Here is a 12260-nt window from a genome sequence, read left to right as displayed (position 1 = left end):
GCCTATAAAGACACATACAGACTGAAAGTGAAGGGATGGAAAAAGATATTCTGTACAAATGGAAACCAAAAAGAGCAGGAGTAGCTACACTTGCATCACATAAAACAGACATTAAATCAAGAATGGTTTAAAATGGCCAGGTGCGATGGCTCACACCTGTAATCCTATCACTCTAGAAGGCCAAGGCAGGAGGATCGCTCGAGGTCAGGAGTTTGAGACCAGCCTGAGCAAAAGCTGAGACCCAGTCTCTACTAAAAAAATAGAAAGAAATTAGTCAGACAACTAAAAATATATAGAAAAAAATTAATGCATGCCTGTAGTCCCAGCTACTCAGGAGACTGAGGCAGAAGAATTGCTGGAGCCTAGGAGTTTGAGGTTGCCGTAAGCTAGGCTGACACCATGGCACTCTAGCCTGGGCAACACAGTGAGACTCTGTCTCAAAAAAAAAGAGATTGTGGGGTTTGATGTAATAAATACATATGAAGCACTTACTTGATACCAACCTGGTATATAGAAAATATAGTAAAGTTTAGCTGCTGTCCATATTTTTATTTTCAAATTTTTATTTTATTTTATTTTTATTTATTTGCCTCTCAAATCAGAAGCCTACTATTGTTTCCTTGTTATTTCTTCAGTGCTTGAGGTAGGACGAGTTTGTAGAAATATTTAGAGTCTGAGTACCAGCTCATGGCTGTCAAACAGATCCTAAGTGCCTGAGAATATTACTAGAAACACTGTTTATCTAACCAAAGGAAATTCTACTTTTAACTCTGCTGTTTTTATAAGCAATGTAGTACATGGTTTCCTGCAACACATAGGAATTGCTTTGTCAGTGGAAAGTGTTCTTTTTATAAGTATTGTTTTTCCTAACTTTTGAGGCATTCATTCCCTAGCAGATACCTTCCCACTGATTTTTAGATTGAGCCTTTATGTGATATATTTACCCTGGCCCCTTTTGGTTTTATATTACATTTGTGACATCACAAACTTAGGATATTTTTTCCTTCATATAAGCCTTACCTATCTGGAACTGTCAGTACCTAGAAGGCATGTATAGTATTTAATGTTTCCACTTAAATTTTCCATCCTGCCTTACTGGTTTTTATAACAAACCAAAAAGAAAAGGGAAGATTTAACCATTAGATTTGCTAACGGGAATGTAAGATGCAAAGAGCATGGTATGATAGAAGGGTGCTGGGCTGGGGCCTTCTGAGCCTCACACTGCCACTGACTACCTTACTGCCTGGGCTTGAGTTGAACCTTCTGCCTAAATGCTAGCAGAAGCAGCCAGCTAAAGGCTGGGCATGGTGGCTCACGTCTGTGATCCTAGCACTGCAGAAGCCCGAGGTGGGAGGATCACTTGAGCTCAGGAGTTTGAGACCAGTCTGAGTAAGTGCAAGACCCCATCTTTACTAAAAATAGAAAAGTTAGCCAGGCGTGATGGTGGGTGCCTGTAGTCCCAGCTACTCTGGAGGCTGGGGCAGGAGGATCACTTGAGCCCAGGAGTTTGAGGTTGCCGTAAGCTATGATGACGCCACTGCACTCTAGCCTGGGTGACAGAATGAGACTGTGTCTCAAAAATAAATTTAAAAAAAAGAAGCCAGCTAAAAGAGAGGAGATTCAGTGTCTGTGAGGAAGATAAGAAAAGTTGCCTAGGAACCTAACCCACTGACAATGGAAGAGGAACTGGGGCAGACCAAACTTGAACTGGGTCAGTAAAGCAGCCAAGGCACATGCTGTGGACCTTAGCAGGTTAAAAATAAACCAGGTTTTAGACATTGCAGAAAAATAGACAGGAAAAAAGTACGTTCGTTCTCTGAGCCTCCGAAGTAATACAGCTGCATTTACAAAATGAACCAGTAAAAGGAGAAACTTCTTTAGGTTTGTAGACTGAGGATACACCATTTAGATTTCTTTGTACTCTGAGGGGCCACCCAGTGGCGCTTTTTCCAGTAACTATCCTTAGTTTCTGGCTGTAGTAGTTAGTCTCAAGTCCAGTGGTTATTAAACTTTCCCACTCTTGCTTGACATTATTAGTTCCCAGGTTTTTTGGCTATTGCAAACAGTATTGAAACAAACATCTTTGTAATTAAACAATGTGTATATGTTTTCACAGTAAACTTTTTAATATTATGCTACTGATTTAATTTGTTTATTGAATTTTGTAATTGTAGTATAACTATAGGAAAGTACACCAATCATATCTCAGTAAGTGATCACAAAATGAGCACATCCTCATAATCACTACTCATCAAGACAGAGAATTATCAGCCCCCTGGAAGCCTCTCTCAGTCCCTCTCTCAATCACTACCATCTCCATCTTCCCCAGAGTAACCAATATCCTGATTTCTAACATCATAGATTTGTTTTACCTACTTACGAGCTTTAAATTTTTTTAATGAAGACATGTAGTATATTATTCTTTGGGATCTGGCCTGTCACCCCTTTCATCATTATATGTTGAAATTCATCTATGTTGTTGGTAATACAGCAACAGTTCATTTTGTATTGCTGTATGGTATATTATTATTTGCATAGACCACATTTATTTATTTATCCATCCTAATTGCACTGCTCTACAATGCCATCTTTGTCATAAACCAGGTATCTGTATGTGAGGGTCTATTTCTGGACTCTTCTTTCAGTTTCATTGATAATATTTGTCTATCCTTGTGCCAGAACCCTACTGTCTTAATTATAGATATATAGTTAGTCCAGCTCATATCTCTAGCTATATAATACAGATTAATTGTAGCTGTATAATAATAACATCTTGATACATAGTAGAATAAGTTCTCCTACTTTGTTGTTCTTTTTAAGACTACCTTGACTATTCTTTCCTCTGCATTCCCATATAACTTTTACAATCAACTTGAAATTACCCCTCTCCCCTCTGGAAAAAAAAAAAAAAAAGCTTGCTAGAATTTTGAATAAGAATCCTTTGAGGAGAATGCACATCTTTAACTATGTTGAATCTTCTTATCCCTGGTATGTCTTATGTATTATTTGGATCTTTAATTTCTCTCAATAATGTTTTATAGTTTTCCATGTTAAGGTCTTACACATCTTTTATTAGATTTATTCTTAGATATCCGGTATGGTTTTTTGATATAATAAATGGTATTTGAAAAAACTATTTACCCATTATTGCTAATATTGGAAACATTGCTTTTTATAAATTAAAAATAGTAAGTTTTATTTATAAAATTTTGTGAGATTAAAATGTATATCATTTTAAGGATCATCTAATATTCAAATCATGAGAACATCAGGTAAATTATGAAAAGCAAAGTTGGATTAAATCTGGGGTTATAACCTTGGAGAATTCAAACAGCAACCAGGAGGAACTTATTCATAAGCTGAATTCTATGCTCATTGCTTGAGAGGAATTGCCTAGGGCTTATTTTCTCTCTCAGCTAATATAATTGGAAGTGGGGATGTTAGGATTTTTTTTTCTCTCTTCAGATATCCTGACCCCTCTCCGAGCCAGCCCACGTTTGTGAGCATTCAAGCAAATGTGCATGTGGCGGAGGAGGGAGTCCCTGTGACTGGGGATCTCACTCAGTCCTGCCTCAAGCTGCTCTTCAACTGACAGGCCGCACCCTCATTCTAAACTCAGCATGAATGGAGCAGTAAACCCATCCTCTATTAGGCATTGCAAATGTCCTCAAATGATGATGGCAGAACTCTTTCTTTAAACTCATGCCTGCTTTGTTTTTCCAGGTCTATAAAGGAGAATTTCAACTACCTGACTTTCTTAAAGAAAATTCCCAGGTACTGTATCTGGTTCCTCCTCTTTTTTTTTTTTTTTTTTTTTTTTTTTTGAGACAGTGTTGCTCTGGCTAGAGTGCCATGGTGTCAGCCTAGCTCACAGCAACCTCAAACTCCTGGGCTCAAGCGATCCTCCTGCCTCAGCCTCCTGAGTAGCTGGGACTATAGGCATGTGCCACTGTGCCTGGCTAATTTTTTCTATTTTTGGTAGAGATGGGGTCTCACTCTTGCTCAGGCTGGTCTCAAACTCCTGAGCTCAAACGATCCACCTGCCTCAGCCTCCCAGAGTGCTAGGATTACAGGTGTGAGCCACCGCATGTGGCCCTGCTTTTTCCTCTTGATGTATAATATATAATAGATCAGCTCTTACATTGAAGTAGTCTTTTAAAAGAGATAATGGAATTTAAAAGACATAAGAAAACAAAAGAGAATAATAGAGGGGGAAAAAAGGTGATGATATATGCTGGTGGAAGAAAGATTGGCCCCTAGTACTAGTTGATTTTAGTAACAATTTAATTTCAGAGAGCTCAGTGTCTTCCAAAACTAGGGAAATACTTTAGTGATAACTAAAATCCAAGTGTTTGAGGACATGCACATGCCACACAGTCTTCCACATAGAAGGAGTGTGCCTTGGTGAATCTGCTCCATCCTTCTGATACCTAATGTTCACTGAGTGTCTATTATGGGTGAGAAATTGGAATAAGTCCTCAGGAGACAGCAGGGATAAAAGGTCTTCTCAAGGAATTCCTGGTCTATCCAAAAGACTCTGATCAACTGTTCGAGACAGGAGCGCAGGGCTCTGGGCCCAGGCTGGGTACAATGTCACACAAGCCTGGGTAGATTCGTGAACAGACTCGTTCACGGGCTGTGGAAATTGGAGCCAGAGAAAAATCGAGAGGCAGTTTTGACAGTGTCAAATCCAAAGGGTGGCTTGCTAATAAGTCTGAAGGAGTCAAGAAAAAGGAATTTGAGAGGAAAACTAAAGGGACACCCCTGCTTCACAGCATACATAACAATCATTACCAGGTAGATTGTAGATCTAAATGTGAAAGGCAAAATAATGAACAATGGAGAATATCTTCATGACCTTAAGAGGAGAGGATTTCTTAAGTCATAAGCACTAGTCATTCATTTAAAGATGGGGCCGGGCGCAGTGGCTCACGCCTGTAATCCTAGCTCTCTGGGAGGCCGAGGCGGGCGGGATTGCTCGAGGTCAGGAGTTAAAAACCAGCCTGAGCAAGATTGAGACCCGTCTTTATTATAAATGGAAAGAAATTAATTGGTCAACTAATATATATAGAAAAAATTAGCCGGGCATAGTGGCACATGCCTGTAGTCCCAGCTACTCGGGAGGCTGAGGCAGGAGGATTGTATGAGCCCAGGAGTTTGAGGTTGCTGTGAGCTAGGCTGATGCCATGGCACTCACTGTAGCCTGGGCAACAAAGCGAAACTCTGTCTCAAAAAAATAAAATAAAATAAAGATGGGTAATTTGGACTACATTAAAATTGAGAATGTAGTCTGGGTGTGGTGGCACATACCTGTAATTCTAGCACTTTGGGAGGCCAAGGCAGAAGGATCACTGAGGCCAGGAGTTTGAGATCAGCCCAGGCAACATAGTAAGACCCCATCTCTACAAAAAAAACAATTTTTTTTTGAGTTAACTAAGTGCAGTGGCCCTCACTTGTAGTCCTAGCTACTTTGAAGCTGAGGCAGGAGGAGCACTTGAGCCCAGGAGTTTGAGGCTGCAGAGAGCTGTGATGATGCCACTGCATTCCAGCCTGCGTAACAAAGCAAGACCCTGTCTCAGAAAAAAAGAAAAAGAAAAAAAATTTGAGGCTGGGCGCGGCAGCTCACGCCTATAATGCTAGAACTCTGGGAGGTTGAGACAGGTGGATCATTTGAGCTCAGGAGTTCAAGACCAGCCTGAGCAAGAGTGAGACCCTGACTCTACTAAAAAAATAGAAAGAAATTAGCTGGACAACTAAATATATACATATATTAGCCAGGCATGGTAGCACATGCTTGTAGTCCCAGCTACTTGGGAGGCTGAGGCAGGAGGATCACTTGAGCCCAGGAGTTTGAGGTTGCTGTGAGCTAGGCTGACGCCACGGCACTCTAGTCCAGGCAACAGAGTGAGACTCTGTCTCAAAAAAAAATTTGAGACTGTTTACTTATTAAAAATCATCATAAAGAGATTAAAAAGTAAGTGTTAGTAGGAGAAAATGTTTGAAACAAAGGGCTCATCTATAGAATATAGAGAATTCTTACAAATCAATAGAAAAAGATTTAAAAATTGGGCAAAAGTCTTAGACACTTCAGAGCCCTTCATAATGGTTACTGTCATTTAATGGACCTCTGTCTCTCTCACTCACACATACACCCACACACACACCCACACACATACTTAGAAAAGGGCCTCTAGAGGACTTTGGTATAACTTCCAGTGAATAAGAAAACTGAAGCCCATAGAACCCTCAGGTTCAGTAATTTGCTAGATGGCTCACAGAAGTCAGGAAAGCGCGACACTTACCGTCACAGTTGTATTATAAAGGCTGCAAATCAGGACCTGCCAAATGAAGAGACACATAGAGCTAGGTCTGGGAGGGTCCTGAGTGTAGAACTTCTGCGCCCTCTCCCCATGGAATCAGGGCACGTCACCCTCTTGGCACGCCTGTGTGTTCGCCACCAGGAAGCTCCACTGAACTTCCACACCCAGAGTTTTTATTGGGGTTTATTTATGTAGGCATGATTGAACGCATCATCTGTTGTGTAATTGAACTCAGCGTCCAGCCAACCTCCCCTCCCCAGAGTTCAGGCTGGCTGGAAGCTCCAACCCTCTAATCCGTGGATGGTCTTAGTGCTGGTGACCAGCCCCTGCCCTAAGTCAGCTCATCTCTTACCGTAAACTCAGCTGTGATCCAAGGGACTCATAAATAATGAAGACATTCCTGTTGCTTGGGAATTTCCAAGGAATTAGAGTCTGTTCTCAGGAACCAGGAGGAAAGGCCAAATTCTTCATTATACAACAGAAGCAGACTGAGTTCATTCGAAAGTTTGATGTTTCATTGGGAGCAGTCACTTCTCATGCTGAGCACCTTCAAGGACTTTAAAACATCTTTTACTTCCTTCAACAGACTGCACAAATGGAGTAGCAGAACAAGGAACCTCTTTCGTACATGAGGTGAGAGCTGGGGGACATTACTGGGTCTTTAGGTTTCCCACTTGGGCTCTCACAGGAGGCAGTGTGGCCGGGGTGGAGAACTGAGGTCTGGAGTCAGGCTGCCTGGGTTGGAATCCTGGCTCTGTCACTTACTGTGTGGCATTGAGCAAATTACTTAATGTCTCTGTGCCTTGGTTTCTTCATCTGTAAAACAAGGATCATATTAATAAGAGAGTAATGGTAATCATGATAATGTCTACACAGAGCCTAGCATATAAGAAGCTCACAAATACGGCCGGGCGCTGTGGCTCACGCCTGTAATCCTAGCTCTTGGGAGGCCGAGGCGGGCGGATTGCTCAAGGTCAGGAGTTCGAAACCAGCCTGAGCAAGAGCGAGACCCCGTCTCTACTATAAATAGAAAGAAATTAATTGGCCAACTGATATATATATAAAAAATTAGCCGGGCATAGTGGTGCATGCCTGTAGTCCCAGCTACTCGGGAGGCTGAGGCAGAAGGATCACTCGAGCCCAGGAGTTTGAGGTTGCTGTGAGCTAGGCTGACGCCACGGCACTCACTCTAGCCTGGACAACAAAGCGAGACTCTGTCTCAAAAAAAAAAAAAAAAAAAAAAAAAGAAAGAAGCTCACAAATAGTGTTATTTTCAGTATGAGGAGGAATTTAAAATTTTAAACTATTTTAGCTGAAAAGGATCTAGAGACCATCAAGCCTAGATGCCTGTTTGCTAATGAGGAAACTGATCCTAGGGAGAGCAGGTTATTTGTCAAAGTCAGAGGTAGGGAAAACCCAGAGCTAATAAACACCATCTCCTGCCATCCAGCCAGGGTTTCTTCCACCCCCACCCCCATCACCCTATCCACCTCACCCCCGTGCTGCTTTCTCTGTGTGCTGGACTTGCAAATGTTTTTGCACTTTTTTTGTTGTTGGTTGGTTAGTTGGTTTTCAAGTTTGCCTTTGCTCATTTTAATGTATTATGTCTTACATTTGTAACCTACATTGTCTCATTGTAGCTAAGGCTTACAGTGTGAACGAGGCCAGCCATGCCTTCTAAGCCCCCTTATGTAATATCTGTGAACATGGAACATCATCAGGTACATGTCCAGGGATGGCAGCTCATTAGTGGCAAAGCTGGCTTCTAAATCCATATCTCCTGACATAGCAGCTCAGAACTTACATCCCGCTCTAAAGCTTTCTTAAGATTCTGTTTTGCTCTGAATGATATAGTGATGCCTTTGATCATTTAGAACTTGAACAGTTTTTCCCAAAATCTGATGTCGATTTTTTTCTCATAGTTTTTTTTGTTTGCTGATTTTTGTTTTTATTTTTACTTTATATAATAATGTATTGAGTGCATGCTCCACATCAGACATAAAATACCAAGCATTTTATATTTATATATAATATATTATGAATATGTATGACATAGTATATAATAGGATATATAACACATGATTAATTTTATATATATATATGATTTCATTCAGTTCTCAAACCACTGGCCAGCAGGTGGTATAACTACTATTATATTCATGAGAAAGCTGAGGTTGAATAATTTGAATAAGAGATTTTTATGACTTGCTGTGTGTCAATGGATTATAGACATAAGAAGCACATGAACACTGCTGTGTCATGTCAGAATCATGGATGGCAGCGAGCCAATAATATTGATGGGTTTCAGGATTAAAGTTGCCTTTTTGTTAAGGAGCAAATGCGGAATGTTAGACTTGTGCTCTGTGGTTATGCATGTTTAACAGCAATTATCAGATTAGGCCTTGGAAAATTTTGTTTATCCAAAATGCTTTCAAAATTTATAGGTAATCTTACTTCCCCCAAAACACACACACACACACACACACACACACACACACACACACACGTGGACTCATTTACCGACCAGCCGTCTATAGGTGACTGTAGCCATTGCGTTGCCTTCAGCAGCATTTCTTCCCTGTTTGCTTGTTGACGCTTGTAGGTGCCCATAACCAGTGAGAGGACTCAGGACAAGCTGGGAAAACAGCAAAGCATCTTAGACAGATACTAGTCTTTCTTCTTATCTTTTGGGTCCCTTTGGCATTTGAATGACAGTCACTGTGTTCTCCAAAGCTTCCTTTGAGGAACCTTAGGATCCATTTTTTCAAATAATAAGGAATCAGCATGTTGACCCCTGGACATTTGATGGCCCTACCAATGCCCCCACAGTAGCTTCAATTGCAGATGACAGTTGCAGTCATTTAGAAGTGGGCAGTGGCCTTTGCACTAGCTGCCATCTGCTTGTTTTGAACATAGCAGTGACTTGCAGGCATCTAAAAGCATCCCATCTTGAGCAGTCCTCCACAGCAGCCGTTCTCAATAATTGCCGTCCTCCTGCGGTGATGGCACAGGGAGAATGCACTGCGACTCCACATCTGTAACCATATTCTGTTTGTTTGCCCTAGGAAAGATTGCTGCCTTTTCAATAGAAGGGAAGCTTCTAGAACTGGCTGTCCCCTGCTAAGCTCAGTGGAGCATCTGCACTGTGGCTACATCTCTTCATTTGCCAGTCTCCCCTGCTGCACACATTTGGCCTCCTGGAGTGATCTGCTTCCTGAGTGAAGACCCTGATAACATGCACAGCCCCAGGAGAAGGAGCCCAGAGTGGACATATGCTTTTTGTTAAAACTGCTCCTGTCCTCATCCTTTCTTACCAGATTACAAACTTTGTTTTCAATGAGAGAGTTTAAAAATGGGATCCTCTAAGCAAAATTGGGCAGTTTCATTTTGGAATAGGTCATCTGTACATGTTCTAATGTTTTGTAGAACACGTGTGCCTGTTTAAATGTATTGATGTGGATAATATTAAATATCTTCATTATTTAAATAAATCATTGTATTGTTTGAGAAGTTGGGAAATTACCATTATACATTTACAGCTTAATGACTTTTGTATTTTATTTTTCAAAATAAAAGCTTTAAATGTGAAGCATTGTGGTAGTTACATGTTTTCATTAATGTGATTTCAGAGAAGCACAAGACCTTATCAGGTGGTATTCTGATAAACCAAAGTTTCTTCAGTTGGCTGTATTTTAGATATTCCCCTCTAAGTGTCATAATATTTTAGTGATTTTTCTGTAATTGATTTCAGAGATAACATGTTGCCATCCATTTCCAAAATCCTGTTCTGTTTCATGCTTTTGTATACTGTATTCAAGGACAAAGAGGTTACTGTTTCCAGTTTTCTAGAATCCATTGTTACGGAACACAGAATGGTAGGTAATAGTAATAATTCCCATTTTTTGAGTGTATTTTATATTCCGGGCACTGAAAAAGGTATTTAACATGTTATTTCTTTTTTTCTCTTTCTCTCTCTTTTTTTTTTTTTTCCTTTATTTCATGAGATTCAGGGAGGTTAACATGTTATTTCATCTCTGCCCCCAAATTTGTACCTATACATTTGGGTCATATGTGTATCGTAATTGCAATGTTTTCTACCCTGTCACTCAAGCCAGAAACCTAAGAGTCACACTTAATTTCATCCTTTTCCTCCCTTTTTCCACCCACATCCAAGATCTTTAATTCTACCTTCAAAGTATTTCTTGAATCCATCCACTTCCCTCCAGCTCCACTGCTCCCACCCTAATCTAAGACATCACCATCTGTCACCTAGGCTATTGCAGGAGATAACCTCCCAACCAATATCCCATTCCTACTCTTGCACCCTCGAGTCTGTTCAGCACACAGCAGAATTATAGTTTTAAAATGCACATCTGGACGTGACCCTCCCCACTTGGAACTTTTCCAAGGCATACCACCTTGTTTAGAGGGCCCACACTCCTGCCAGGATCCAGCACCACTGTCCCCTCCCTCCCATCACAGGCCTTTCTTCCCTACCCCACCCCTTGTGCTCTAGGCTTCTCTATTTCTGGAACACATCAAGATTTTCCTGCCTCTACACATCTTATTTCTCTCCCTGGAATGTTCCTCCCTCTGCTCTGCTTGACAGGCTCCTCGATTCTCTGGACTCAGTAAGTTCCACTTCTCAGGGAGATTTTCCCTGGCCTCTTGAACTGAAAGGTGGATCCCACTCCTGCCTACCTTCTTCACAAGTAATTATCACACTTTGCAGTTTTTAATCCGTTTGTTGCTTTTTCATTGTCTGTCTCCTACACTAGACAGTAAGTTCCTGGAGGACCAAGACTGTTTTTTCTTTTCCATTTTTGTATCCTTGGCACCTAGCAAAGTATATGGGACTTTCTAGGAACCAAGTAAAATACTCGGTGAATTATTAATCTTCCCAGGAACCTTCTGGCATATAAACCATTTGGCATGAAAAAACAGGCTCAGCCATCTCAAGTCAAGTCTCTTAACACAAGACCTGGCACAATGGCTCACGCCTCTAATCTCAACACTTTTGGGAGGTCGAGGTGGGAGGATCACTTGAGCCCAGGAGTTTGAGACCTGCCTGAGCAACATAGCAAGACCCCTCCTCTACAAAAAATTTAAAAGTTAGCCAGGTGCACCTGTAGTCCCAGCTACTTGGGTGGCTGAGGCAGGAGGATCACTTGAGCCCAGGAGTTTGAGACCACAATAAGCTATGATTGCACCATTGCATTCTAGCCTGGGTGACAGAGTGAGACCCTGTCTCTAAAAAATCTTAAAAATTAAAAAAAAAAGTCTTTTACATAGGCCCCCACCACTGCACCCCCCACCTAGCACCACTGTGGTGACCTGGTATCCAGGCCAAACGAAGCCTCGCCCTAATGTCCTTTCCATTCCACTCCCCAAGGCCTGTCTCCTTCATTTAAAATAAATACTGCTCCCAGATCAATCCTGTGTACAGCACTATGTTTTAAGTCACTTCTTTGCTAAAAACATTTTTTGATTCTTCAGTGCCTAATAAATCACATCTAAACATCCAAGCTATTCTGCTGCCAAAATTCGTTCCTTCTCTTTACTTTTGCTTCTCCCAGAAGCCCAGGCACCCAGTCTGGGACCTGGGAATTCCCAACCACAGTAAGAGTTTAGCTCTCTTAAGTCCCATTTCCGCATGAAGTCTTAATTAACTGTTACAACATCCAAATAGCAATTAAATCAGCTTCATCATAACATAGTTTTTTTTTTGCTTGTTTTCTGTGTTAGCTTATGTCACCAGCTTTGTGGGGAAAAGGTCTCGTACCCCTCTATAGTGTATCAGAATAGTAGGGAAGAACATCTTTGAACCCTAACCCACCCAGATCCCAGTACTTGCCTCTAAAGAAATGTATGATTTTTGTTCCGCATACTTGCCCATCCCTGGAGAATCCACTCTTAGGGGCAGGAGTGTTCTAGAACAGG

At 41.2% G+C, this 12260-nt stretch overlaps 1 protein-coding gene across 4 annotated transcripts in view; it reads left to right on the top strand.

Moving 5' to 3' along the window:
• Positions 1-9909, top strand: part of TPST1 (tyrosylprotein sulfotransferase 1) — an 86378-nt gene extending 76469 nt beyond the window's left edge. For 3 of the 4 annotated variants that reach the window (XM_012764084.2, XM_012764085.3, XM_012764087.3), the window contains 3 exons: positions 3724-3774; positions 6907-6953; positions 9386-9909. In XM_012764084.2, the coding sequence (XP_012619538.2) occupies positions 3724-3774; positions 6907-6924 (69 nt within the window). In that variant the 3' untranslated portion in view covers positions 6925-6953; positions 9386-9909. The remainder of the gene's footprint in view (positions 1-3723; positions 3775-6906; positions 6954-9385) is intronic. The other variant, XM_075995392.1, reaches the window with a different exon arrangement.
• The last annotated feature ends 2351 nt before the right edge of the window (positions 9910-12260 follow it).

Source organism: Microcebus murinus, chromosome 19 (genome assembly GCF_040939455.1).
Source record: "Microcebus murinus isolate Inina chromosome 19, M.murinus_Inina_mat1.0, whole genome shotgun sequence".
NCBI classification, from domain to species: Eukaryota; Metazoa; Chordata; class Mammalia; order Primates; family Cheirogaleidae; genus Microcebus; species Microcebus murinus.
Note: the sequence above shows the minus strand (reverse complement) of the source record. Positions and strands in the feature narration are given on the sequence as shown.